This window comes from Oncorhynchus mykiss, chromosome 16 (assembly GCF_057628025.1).
Source record: "Oncorhynchus mykiss isolate SJ-2025 chromosome 16, ASM5762802v1, whole genome shotgun sequence".
Taxonomy (NCBI): Eukaryota; Metazoa; Chordata; class Actinopteri; order Salmoniformes; family Salmonidae; genus Oncorhynchus; species Oncorhynchus mykiss.
In genome coordinates, this window is record NC_143037.1 from 75,609,906 (window position 1) to 75,623,953 (window position 14,048).

Genomic DNA, 14,048 nt, shown 5'->3' on the forward strand with positions numbered 1-14,048 from the left:
GGCTCTCAAGATAAGACGGGCCATGTGCACACTGCCCACAAAATGAGGTGGAAACGGAGCTGCACTTCCTAACCTGCCAAATATACGACTCTATTAAAGACAGATATTTCCCTCAGATTACACAGACACACAAATAATTTGAAAACAAATCGATTTTTGATAAACTCCCATATGATATTAGGTCAAATACCACAGTGTGCCGTCACAGCAGCAAGATTTTGTGACCTGTTGCCACGAGAAAAGGGCAACCGGTGAAGAACAAACACCATTGTAAATACGACCCATATTTATGTTGATACACATCCCCTTTAGTGCTTCAATTACTATCACATTGTTTAAAAACTACATAGCCATGATACGACATTTGAATTTCTCTATTCCTTTTGAAACTTCTGTGAGTGTAATGTTCACTGTTCATTCCAGATTGTTCATTTCACTTTTTTTTTTATTCATCTATATATTTTTGCTTTGGCAAATGTTACCAAATGTTACCAAATGTTTTCCCCATGCCAATAAAAGCCCCTTTTGAATTGAACTGGCTTGTGACGACGGGTCTATTCATTACGCCGATTATGTAGCGAAACGTTTCTCCTGTTGCCAAATGGAAATGTTTCTCAATGAAAAAACAAGATTTTCTATTGGACAACTTCATGTAGGTTACCTCCCCGTTTAGTTCTGTTTGCTCTGTTTACTTCCGTTTGGTTCTCAAAACTGTAATTGTTTTCTGTTGCAATTGCGTAATGAATACACCCAATGACCATCCCACAAAAAATGTTTTTCTTTTAAAGTGTGACCATCCTTCCATCCCACAGACAGAGGTCACTCATTCACCACTAGCTACTCTGCTACAATGTATCCATTTCATACTGTATGTCGAGGATGAAGCTACAGGTCAACACTGAGTATACAAAACATTAAGAACACCTGCTCTTCCAATGACAGACAGACCAAGTGAATTCAGGTGAACGCTACGATCCCTTATTGACGTCACTTGTTAAATCCACTTCAAACCAGTGTAGAGATTAAGGGGAGGAGACGGGTTAAAGAATGTGTTTTAAGCCTTGAGACAACTGAGACTTGGATTGTGTATGTGTGCCATTCAGAGGGTGAATGGGCAAGACAAACTATTTCAGTGCCTTTGAACAGGGTATGGTAGTAGGTACCAGGCTCACCGGTTTGTGTCAATAACTGCAACATTGCTGTTTTTTAAAGTTTTTTTTATACACTCAATGGTTTCCTGTGTGTATCAAGAATGGTCCACCACCCAAAGGACATCCACACAACTGTGGGAAGCGTTGGAGTCAACATTTGTCAGCATCCCTGTGGAACGCTTACAACCCATTTCGTTACATACACCCGCAATAAAATCTGATAAATATGTGCATGTGACCAATACAATTTGATTTGAACACCTTGTAGAGCCCATGCCCTGATGAATTGAGGCTGTTCTCAGGGCGAAAGGGGGAGGTGTTCCTAATGTTTAGTATGCTCAGTGTATACCACAGTGGGACGAACCGTTGCACAGGAAAGTAGCCCATCTTTGGTAGAAAGTAATGACCCGTGTGCAGGTACTGTAGGTAAGGGTAACCCTATTGATGGATGAAAAATATCTCAGGAGAACAAACATTCTTGATGCTCCTTTGATACAGACAGTCCCCCCACCAATCACTGAAAGAGCTTTGTCATCCCACCAATTCATCTGACTATATGAGTCAATTGCGGATAACGGGTTGTAAAAAAATATATATACAGCTAGTCAAATGACCACGGCATTCGCATTCGTAAGTTCATAACCGAAACCAAAAGTCTCATGTGCGTTATCACCTTTCAACGCAGACACACTGACTTTTAGAGGCTGAATCAGGTATTCGTTTCTTAAAATGTCTCTGCATTTTATCGAGGTTTTTGGAGATATTCTCATATTTAATAATCATCTATTTATTTATGTTAAATGTGAACAGGTTGAGAGCGGACTTGAGTGAAACCATGCAGAGAGAGACTCTGACGATCATTCTCCTTTTACTCTGTGGTAATTCCGCTTTTACTCTGTGGTAATTCTGCTTTTACTCTGTGGTAATTCTGCTTTTACTCTGTGGTAATTCTGCTTTTACTCTGTGGTAATTCTGCTTTTACTCTGTGGTAATTCTGCTTTTACTCTGTGGTAATTCTCCTTTTACTCTGTGGAAATTCTCCTTTTACTCTGTGGAAATTCCACTTTTACTCTAATAGTATTGTGAATAAGGCTATTACAGTGATTACAATGTAACATTGGGCATAACGGCTTTATCTATTGTATCTGAATTATACTAAACATGGAGAAACATTAACTGTTATGTGGTTGAGGTTTTGAACAGTGTTACTTTGCCATCTCAAACAGCACTAAATCTCTCTTACTGTCACTCAAAAGTTAAAGAGAAAATGATCATGAATGTTATTACCATGTTACGCATATAACAAACTCACTATTTCCTTCCTTGTCTAGCTGGGCTTCCAGGTGACTGTGGAGTAATAGATTTTCCCGTACTCCATTCTGATATAACCGGTAATCAACAGTGTCCTTATTGGATGAGTGCCAGTCTGTTTCTAATGTGGGACCAGGCTATTCATTTTATTTCCCCGTGTACACTAAAGCATATGCTAGTTTAATTCAATTGTGTTGTCATCAACCTGTTGATATATATATATATATATATTTTTTTTCAGGCTGTATGAAAATGACATGTGCCAGGAGTATCAATGCCTGTGTGGACACACATGGACAGGCCCCCACAGAACAGCTCAAAGGTGAGGAGGACAAAATGTCAGATGTCTTGGTTGTAATACGTTTATACATCATGGATTAGATCATCTTGAGGTTTTATATATATCCTAAAGTATATACGTCAGCCTCAAAGTCTTTTCGTCATGCATTATCAAAACAACGATAATAAAAATACTATATTTATTTATTATATTATTACATTTTTTTTTCTCCCCCAAAAAATCAAAACTGATGTCTTTAGGTCTTTTTTGCAATCATTATTACTGCTAACCATCCTGTTTTTCCTGTTGCAGGTTGTGTTGTCCACAAATGTAGGAAAATCACCAACCGCTGTGTAGATCAGTTCTTCCAACAGTACCTACCCCTGTTATGTGAGTTAAGTTCATTACAGTTTAGTACTATTACACTGAAATGATTCATTACCGTTTAGTATTATTACACTGAAATGATTCATTACAGTTTAGTATTATTACAGTGAAATGATTCATTACCGTTTAGTATTATTACAGTGAAATGATTCATTACAGTTTAGTATTATTACAGTGTAATGATTCATTACAGTTTAGTATTATTACACTGAAATGATTCATTACCGTTTAGTATTATTACACTGAAATGATTCATTACAGTTTAGTATTATTACACTGAAATGATTCATTACCGTTTAGTATTATTACAGTGAAATGATTCATTACAGTTTAGTATTATTACAGTGTAATGATTCATTACAGTTTAGTATTATTACAGTGAAATTATTCATTACAGTTTAGTACTATTACACTGAAATGATTCATTACAGTTTAGTATTATTACAGTGAAATGATTCATTACAGTTTAGTATTATTACAGTGTAATGATTCATTACAGTTTAGTATTATTACAGTGTAATGATTCATTACAGTTTAGTATTATTACAGTGTAATGATTCATTACAGTTTAGTATTATTACACTGAAATGATTCATTACCGTTTAGTATTATTACAGTGAAATGATTCATTACAGTTTAGTATTATTACAGTGTAATGATTCATTACCGTTTAGTATTATTACAGTGTAATGATTCATTACCGTTTAGTATTATTACAGTGTAATGATTCATTACAGTTTAGTATTATTACAGTGTAATGATTCATTACAGTTTAGTATTATTACAGTGTAATGATTCATTACAGTTTAGTATTATTACAGTGAAATGATTCATTACAGTTTAGTATTATTACAGTGTAATGATTCATTACAGTTTAGTATTATTACAGTGAAATGATTCATTACAGTTTAGTATTATTACAGTGTAATGATTCATTACAGTTTAGTATTATTACAGTGTAATGATTCATTACAGTTTAGTATTATTACAGTGTAATGATTCATTACAGTTTAGTATTATTACAGTGTAATGATTCATTACAGTTTAGTATTATTACAGTGAAATGATTCATTACAGTTTAATGTTATTACAGTGTAATGATTCCCTCCTCTAACTATGAGAACTGTGTTTTCTAGTGGCACAAAATCCAAAAGTTGCCTCAATTGTCGAACCAAATGCCAGTATGTATCAAAATTGTTTAATTCTAATGACAATGGGTATTTTAAGACAGGGACAGAAATGATTCTAAACTATAAGGGGATGTGAATTTCTTTCATTGAATGAGTTCTCTGTTTGTGTCAACGTAGAGCTTTTCATGGCTGAAATGACAGATGCTTTTCTTGAATGCTGGCTCGAGACGACAGACTCCGAAGTCGGAGGTGAGGCAATGTTCAGCAGTCAGTACAATATTTTGATGGTGAATAAACTGTGTGACTGAGTGTCTGTGCCTTATGTGATGGTCTGTATATATATCGGCTGTATCTGTTGTTATGTAATGGTACTTGTGTGTATATATACATATATACAGTGGGGCAAAAAAGTATTTAGTCAGCCACCAATTGTGCAAGTTCTCCCACTTAAAAAGATGAGAGAGGCCTGTAATTTTCACCATAGGTACACTTCAACTATGACAGACAAAATGAGAAAAAAATCCAGAAAATCACATTGTAGGATTTTTTATGAATTTATTTGCAAATTATGGTGGAAAATAAGTATTTGGTCACCTACAAACAAGCAAGATTTCTGGCTCTCACAACCTGTAACTTCTTCTTTAAGAGGCTCCTCTGTCCTCCACTCGTTACCTGTATTAATGGCACCTGTTTGAACTTGTCATCAGTATAAAAGACACTTGTCCACAAACTCAAACAGTCACACTCCAAACTCCACTATGGCCAAGACCAAAGAGCTGTCAAAGGACACCAGAAACAAAATTGTAGACCTGCACCAGGCTGGGAAGACTGAATCTGCAATAGGTAAGCAGCTTGGTTTGAAGAAATCAACTGTGGGAGCAATTATTAGGAAATGGAAGACATACAAGACCACTGATAATCTCCCTCGATCTGGGGCTCCACGCAAGATCTCACCCCGTGGGGTCAAAATGATCACAAGAACGGTGAGCAAAAATCCCAGAACCACACGGGGGGACCTAGTGAATGACCTGCAGAGAGCTGGGACCAAAGTAACAAAGCCTACCATCAGTAACACACTACGCCGCCAGGGACTGCAGTGCCAGACGTGTCCCCCTGCTTAAGCCAGTACATGTCCAGGCCCGTCTGAAGTTTGCTAGAGAGCATTTGGATGATCCAGAAGAAGTTTGGGAAAATGTCATATGGTCAGATGAAACCAAAATATAACTTTTTGGTAAAAACTCAACTCGTCGTGTTTGGAGGACAAAGAATGCTGAGTTGCATCCAAAGAACACCATACCTACTGTGAAGCATGGGGGTGAAAACATCATGTTTTTGGGCTGTTTTTTTGCAAAGGGACCAGGACGACTGATCCGTGTAAAGGAAAGAATGAATGGGGCCATGTATCGTGAGATTTTGAGTGAAAACCTCCTTCCATCAGCAAGGGCATTGAAGATGAAACGTGGCTGGGTTGTTCAGCATGACAATGATCCCAAACACACCGCCCGGGCAACGAAGGAGTGGCTTCGTAAGAAGCATTTCAAGGTCCTGGAGTGGCCTAGCCACTTGAAAATCTTTGGAGGGAGTTGAAAGTCCGTGTTGCCCAGCAACAGCCCCAAAACATCACTGCTCTAGAGGAGATCTGCATGGAGGAATGGGCCAAAATACCAGCAACAGTGTGTGAAAACCTTGTGAAGACTTACAGAAAACGTTTGACCTCTGTCATTGCCAACAAAGGGTATATGACAAAGTATTGAGATAAACTCTTGTTATTGACCAAATACTTATTTTCCACCATCATTTGCAAATAAATTCATTAAAAATCCTACAATGTGATTTTCAGGAATTTTTTTTTCTCATTTTGTCTGTCATAGTTGAAGTGTACCTATGATGAAAATTACAGGCCTCTCTCATCTTTTTAAGTGGGAGAACTTGCACAATTGGTGGTTGACTAAATACTTTTTTGCCCCACTGTATATATATATATATATATACTTATATATATACTGTATCGGTTGTTATGTAATGGTCTTTGTGTGTATATATATATACACTGTATCTGCTTTTAAGTGATGGTCTGTTTGTATACAGTATACTGTATCTGTTGTTAAGTGTGTTTTTGTACTCTATATTCGCCGAGGTGATCATTGATTTAAGTCAGTCTTTCTCTTGCAGGTTGTTTTATGGGCAGACTCATTGATAAGGCACAGCCGTTCATTACCCCTTTGTCTGCATTGATCTTTGATGATCCAGGTCAGACTTATTATCGCCTTAAAAAGTGATATTTCACATTTTAAGTTTTACCTCCTAGAGTGGTGTGGTGTTGATTCATCCCTACAGTTTTGAAGTCCATCCGCCAGCTATTTAGCAAGTTGCTTTAGAGAAATGTGAAAATTAGTACCTAGACAACAAGGTTTTCTATGAGTCCTTAGACAACAAGGTATTCTATAAGTACTTAGACAAAAAACTATTCTATAAGTACTTAGACAACAAGCTATTCTATAAGTACTTAGACAACAAGCTATTCTATAAGTACTTGGACAACAAGCTATTATATAAGTACTTAGACAACAAGCTATTATATAAGTACTTAGACAACGAGCTATTCTGGGGGTACTTAGAAAACAAGGTATTCAATAAGAACTTAGACAACAAGGTATTCTATGAGTACTTAGACAACAAGGAAATCTATAAGTACTTAGACAACGAGCTATTCTGGGGGTACTTAGAAAACAAGGTATTCAATAAGAACTTAGACAACAAGGTATTCTATGAGTACTTAGACAACAAGGTATTCTATAAGTACATAGATAACAAGGTATTCTATAAGTACTTAGACAACAAGCTATTATATAAGTACTTAGATAACAAGGTATTCTGGGGGTACTTATATTCTATAAGTACTTAGAAAACAAGGTATTATATAAGTACTTAGACAACAAGGTATTATATAAGTACTTAGACAACAAGGTATTCTGGGGGTACTTAGAAAACAAGGTATTCAATAAGTACTTAGACAACAAGGCATTCTATAAGTACTTAGACAACAAAGTATTCTATGAGTACTTAGATAACAAGGTATTCTGGGGGTACTTAGACAAGGTATTCTATAAGTAGTTTGAAAACAAGGTATTATATAAGTACTTAGACAACAAGGTATTCTATAAGTACCTTAACAACAAGATATTCTATAAGTATTTAGACAGCAGTATTTTATACAAGTACTTAGACAACAAGATATTCTATGAATACTTAGACAACAAGGTATTCTATAAGTACTTAGACAACAAGGTATTCTATAAGTACTTAGACAACAATATATTCTGTAAGTACTTAGACAACAAGATATTCTATAATTTTCATATCAGTTAAATCTGATCGCTATATATTCCATATTTTCAGTTGCTGTGAGCTGTTGGCTCTTCCATGCTTTGAAAGGAATGGTAAGCTGCTATGGTCAGCTAGATGACAACTACATCAAGGAACTGAGTAAGGCAGATATCATATAATTTATATCATTACACAATTGTATTTAAAAATGTTTACATAAATGTACACATACAAAATGTTCATGTACAGTGCCTTCAGAAAGTATTCGTACCCCTTGACTTATTCCTCATTTTGTTGTGTTACAGCCTGAATTCAAAATGGATTACATAGATTTTTTAAATTTGTAGACGTACCTTCGGCAGTGATTACAGCTGTGAGTCTTCCTGGTTAAGTCTCTAAGAGCTTTCCACACCTGGATTGTGAAACAGTTGCCCATTATTCTTTTCAAAATTCTTCAAGCTTTGTCAAATTTGTTGTTGATCATTTATGGACAACCCTTTTCAGGTCTCTGCCATATATTTTCAAGTAGATTTAAGTCAAAAACTGTAACTCGGCCACTCAGGAACATTCACTGTATTCTTGGTAAGCAACTTGAGTGTTTTAGGTTATTGTCATGCTGAAAGGTGAATGTCTCCCAGTGTCTTAATTATTACAAGCATACCCATAACTTGATGCAGCTACCACTATGCTTGAAAATATGGAGAGTGGTATTCAGTAATGTGTTGTATTGGATTTGACCCAAACATAACACTTTGTATTCAAGACAAAAAGTGAATTGCTTTGCCACCGTTTTTGCAGTATTACTTTAGTGCCTTGTTGCAAACAGAATGCATTCTAAGGAATATTTTTTATTCTGTAGAGGTTTCCTTCTTTTCACTCTGTCAATTAGGTTAGTGTTATGGAGTAACGACAATGTTGTTGATCCATCCTCAGTTTTCTCCTCTATCACAGCCATTAAACTCTGTAACTGTTTTTAAATCACCATTGGTGTCATGGTGAAATCCCTGAGTGGTTTCCTTCCTCTCCGGCAACTGAGTTAGGAAGGACGCCTGTATCTTTGTAGTGACTGGGTGTATTGATACACCATCAAAGTGTAATTAATAACTTCACCGTGCTCAAAGGGATATTCATTGTCTGTTTTTTTCAATACCTATCTACCAATAGGTTCCTTTCTTTAAGAGGCACTGGAAAACCTCCCTGGTCTTTGTGGTTGAATCTGTGTTTGAAATTCTCATGCTCGACTGAGGGTCTTTATACAGTAGATAATTGTATTTGTGGGGTACAGAGATGAGGTAGTCATTCAAAAATCATGCTAAACACCATTAATATTATTGAGTTCATGTAACTTGTGACTTGTTAAGACATTTTTTACTCCTGAACTTATGTAGGCTTGCCATAACAAAGGGGTTGAATACTTATTGACTCAAGATATCACCGTTTAAAATGTTCAATGAATTTGTAAAAATATAGGAAAAAAAAATAATCACAAAATAATATTGAAATCATTCCACTTTGACATAATGTGATGTGTGTAGGCCAGTGACACAACATCTCAATTGAATTCATTTTAAATTCAACGATAAACAGCTGTCTCTGATTGGGAACCAATTCAGGCCACCATAGGCCTACATAAACCTAGACATACTAAAACCCCATAGATGTACAAAAACCTAGACAGGACAAAAACTAAACAAACCACCCCTCGTCACACCCTGACCTAACCAAAATAATAAAGAAAACAAAGATAACTAAGGTCAGGGCGTGACAGTGTGAATACATTCTGAAGGCGCTGTAGATTCCCTTGGATTGTTTGGCTCTTCTATTGAATTTAAGGGCGGCAGGGTAGCCTAGTGGTTAGAGCGTTGGACTAGTAACCGAAAGGTTTCACGTTTAAATCCCCGAGCTGACAAGGTACAAATCTTGTGAGACAAATCTGTCGTTCTGCCCCTGAACAGGCAGTTAACCCACTGTTCCTAGGCCGTCATTGAAAATAAGAATTTGTTCTTAACTGACTTGCCTAGTTAAATAAAGGTAAAAAAAAAAAATACAAAATTTAGATTAGTTTCTGTCTGATTGTAAGACGACTGAGTACCCCACCAATTCTCCCACCATTTCATACTCTTATTTTTTTTCCAACAGAAAAAAGGGCAGAGAGAGAGATGAAAGACAATACGTTACGTAAGTAAAATGACATTCATTGTAATGACCGTATTATTTTAAGTCTACACTGAGTATACAAAACATTAAGGAACACCTGCTCTTTCCATGACACAGACTGACCAGGTGAGTGCAGGTGAAAAGCTATGATCCCTTATTGTTAAATCCACTTCAATCGGTGTAGATGAAGAGGAAGAGACAGGTTTAAAGAAGGATTTTTTTTTAAAGCCTCGAGTCAATTGAGACATGGATTGTGTATGTGTTGCCATTCAGAGGGTGAATTGGCAAGACAAAAAATATTTCAGTTCCTTTGACCAGGGTATGGTAGTTGTTGCCAGCCGCACCAGTTTGAGTTTTGAGCTTTGTGAGCACTATGGTGTTGAACGCTGAGCTCTAGTCAACATGGGCCAGTAATCCCTGTGGACTGCTTTCGAAAACACCTTGCCCCCCACGGGCCTGGGGCCAGGGGCCTGGGGCCAGGGGCCAGGGGCTTCAGCCCCGGTAAGGTGATGCATTAACCTGGCCCTGCTTGTAGAGTCCATGCCCCTGACAAATTGAGTCTGTTCTGAGGACAAAAGGGGGGTGCAACTCAATATTAGGACAGTGTTCCTAATGTTTTGTCCACTCTGCGTATTTATTTAAGTCTACACTGTGATAATAGTTACAAGTTTTCAAATATTACTATTGTTGATAGTCGTATCACTTCATCACTTGTAAATTATGATGCATATATTTTCACACATTTAAGTTGTCTCTTGGAATCAGCAAGGTTTCTGTCTCTTTGCGGTAGGTTATATGACATGCATGAGCAAACCCATGACAAACTGGAACTGGTGTCAAGGACTCTTTGATGATCTTTTTGGTAAGTAATTATAGTGTAAAAAAAACAACAACAACAACATTAAGATGGCTAGAAATGAAGACCCCAGAAGACGGGGAGATGTTTCTACTTTTTGAAGTATAAGTAGTTTGAATACAACTAGTCGACGGGTTAATTAAAAGCTGTCTAATTTTTTTACTGTGGTTTTACTCTAGCTTCATCACCAAAGAGGAAACGACAGTACAAAGGTAAGTCAATAATAAACACCGTGTCCTGTTCGCATGTTAAGTTCACGTTTAACAGGGTTTCCCTCGCCACTGAGACCTATCTGAAACCTATCCCTTAAATATATATTTTTTTTTTTTATTTTCCCCCCTCAAGACTTCCTCATCTGTTCAATCCACGGTGGGATTACTGCAACAGCGAAATGCTAGAACTTGTTTTACGAGGTAATACTCTTTCTTATGAGGAAATGTATTACATTTCCCTTGTCAAAATGTATTCATTTGTGTTTTTTTTTCCTTTTCTTGGTTTGTTTTTAGGGGACGGTTATGCATTTGCAGGTTTCCAAAGCAACCGTTGACCAGTAGAAACACGACAAAAAAAATAAATAAATGAATAACGTATTTTGAATGTATCATCCACAAACACAAGAGTTTTATTATACCTTGAAAATCATTATTTTGTTTTATCTTTAACATTTTGAAATGATTTTTTTTTTTTTTTAAAGCACTAAGACTGTCTTTTATTACATAGACAATGAATAAACATATAAATCACAATTAAATGTTCAACTTTGGATACAAAACACACATGGGATTGTTTTTCAAATCCACAACAATGACTTCACAGTGTTTGCAACCCACTGTATTTAAAATGTCCACAGTATTTTAGTGTCCACAGTATTCTAGTGTCCACAGTATTTGTGTCCACAGTATTTGTGTCCACAGTATTTGTGTCCACAGTATTTGTGTCCACAGTATTTGTGTCCACAGTATTTGTGTCCACAGTATTTGTGTCCACAGTATTTGTGTCCACAGTATTTGTGTCCACAGTATTTGTGTCCACAGTATTTGTGTCCACATTATTCTAGTGTCCACAGTATTTGTCCACAGTATTTTAGTGTCTACAGTATTTGTGTGTCTACAGTATTTTAGTGTCTACAGTATTTTAGTGTCTACAGTATTTTAGTGTCTACAGTATTTTACCGTGTCTAGAGTATTTTACCGTGTCTAGAGTATTTTACCGTGTCTAGAGTGTATATATATTTTTGTTGTTGTATTTTCCCCCCTTTTGGTGATATCCAATAGCGATCGTCTCATCGCTTCAACTCCCCAACGGGTTCCGGAGAGGCGAAACATGACCCGCCAAACTGCGCTTTTTAATCACCAGCCCGCTTAACCAGGAAGCCAGCCGCACCAATGTGTCAGAGAAAACACTGTTCAACTGACGACTGAGGTCATCCTGCAGGTGCCCGGCCCGCCACAAGGAGTCGCTAGAGCGCAAATGAGCCAAGTAAAGGCCACCCGGCCAAACCCTCCCCTAAACCCAGACGACGCTGGGCCAATTGCGCGCCACCCTATGGGACTCGCGGTCACGGCCGGTTGGGATACACACTGGGATCAAACCTGGGTCTGTGGTGACGGGAGGCTGCGCCCACAGTATTTTAATGTTCACAGTATTCTAATGTCCACAGTATTCTACAGTGTTCACGGTATTCTAGTGTCGACAGTATTCTAGTGTTCACAGTATTCTAGTGTCGACAGTATTCTAGTGTTCACGGTATTCTAGTGTTCACGGTGTTCTAGTGTTCACGGTGTTCTAGTGTTCACGGTGTTCTAGTGTCCAGGGTATTCTAGTGTCCAGGGTATTCTAGTGTCCAGGGTATTCTAGTGTCCACGGTATTCTAGTGTTCACAGTATTCTAGTGTCCAGGGTATTCTAGTGTCCACGGTATTCTAGTGTTCACGGTATTCTAGTGTTCACGGTATTCTAGTGTCCAGGGTATTCTAGTGTCCAGGGTATTCTAGTGTCCACGGTATTCTAGTGTTCACGGTATTCTAGTGTTCACGGTATTCTAGTGTTCACGGTATTCTAGTGTCCACGGTCCATTCCAAACAAAGTTGATGCAACTTGTTATGAGGATGTTCTAGTAAATCAGACTACATTTGATAAGAGTTGGGCGTAATATATATATATATATATATCCTTCTCAGTCTTTGCATAGGGTTTTCACTTTTGATTGAACCACTATGTAAAGGAGTTGTGAAGTGAGAAAATCCAGTTGACATTCAGCATCTTTTACTGTAGACCACCAAGGGAAATCCATAACACCAAAAAAAAATCCAGTCCATCTTTTACTGTAGACCACCAAGGGAAATCCATAACACCAAAAAAAAATCCAGTCCATCTTTTACTGTAGACCACCAAGGTAAATCCATAACACCAAAAAAAAATCCAGTCCATCTTTTACTGTAGACCACCAAGGGAAATCCATAACACCAAAACAATCCAGTCCATCTTTTACTGTAGACCACCAAGGGAAATCCATAACACCAAAACAATCCAGTCCATCTTTTACTGTAGACCACCAAGTGAAATCCATAACACCAAAACAATCCAGTCCATCTTTTTACTGTAGACCACCAAGTGAAATCCATAACACCAAAAAAATCCAGTCCATCTTTTACTGTAGACCACCAAGGGAAATCCATAACACCAAAACAATCCAGTCCATCTTTTTACTGTAGACCACCAAGTGAAATCCATAACACCAAAAAAATCCAGTCCATCTTTTACTGTAGACCACCAAGGGAAATCCATAACACCAAAACAATCCAGTCCATCTTTTACTGTAGACCACCAAGTGAAATCCATAACACCAAAACAATCCAGTCCATCTTTTTACTGTAGACCACCAAGTGAAATCCATAACACCAAAACAATCCAGTCCATCTTTTACTGTAGACCACCAAGGGAAATCCATAACACCAAAACAATCCAGTCCATCTTTTTACTGTAGACCACCAAGTGAAATCCATAACACCAAAATAATCCAGTCCATCTTTTACTGTAGACCACCAAGGGAAATCCATAACACCAAAACAATCCAGTCCATCTTTTACTGTAGACCACCAAGTGAAATCCATAACACCAAAACAATCCAGTCCATCTTTTACTGTAGACCACCAAGGGAAATCCATAACACCAAAACAATCCAGTCCATCTTTTACTGTAGACCACCAAGTGAAATCCATAACACCAAAACAATCCAGTCCATCTTTTACTGTAGACCACCAAGGGAAATCCATAACACCAAAACAATCCAGTCCATCTTTTACTGTAGACCACCAAGGGAAATCCATAACACCAAAACAATCCAGTCCATCTTTAACTGTAGACCACCAAGTGAAATCCATAACACCACAAGTCTATATTTTCTAACCAGGTTACTGTAGTATGACACCATTCAAAAACAATCCAGTC

The 14,048-nt window shown here is 37.4% G+C and overlaps 1 protein-coding gene across 1 annotated transcript; it reads left to right on the forward strand.

Annotated features, from left to right (window-relative positions):
* The first annotated feature begins 1,749 nt into the window (after nucleotides 1–1,749).
* LOC110492608 (uncharacterized) lies at nucleotides 1,750–11,345 on the forward strand. The gene is made up of 14 exons (XM_090203958.1): nucleotides 1,750–1,864; nucleotides 1,962–2,029; nucleotides 2,483–2,542; nucleotides 2,704–2,784; nucleotides 3,055–3,132; nucleotides 4,266–4,310; nucleotides 4,437–4,508; nucleotides 6,432–6,509; nucleotides 7,659–7,745; nucleotides 9,726–9,764; nucleotides 10,534–10,605; nucleotides 10,779–10,811; nucleotides 10,945–11,012; nucleotides 11,106–11,345. The coding sequence occupies exons 2-13, from the start codon at nucleotides 1,987–1,989 to the stop codon at nucleotides 10,995–10,997; spliced, it is 741 nt and encodes a 246-aa protein (XP_090060084.1). The 5' UTR covers nucleotides 1,750–1,864; nucleotides 1,962–1,986; the 3' UTR covers nucleotides 10,998–11,012; nucleotides 11,106–11,345.
* The last annotated feature ends 2,703 nt before the right edge of the window (nucleotides 11,346–14,048 follow it).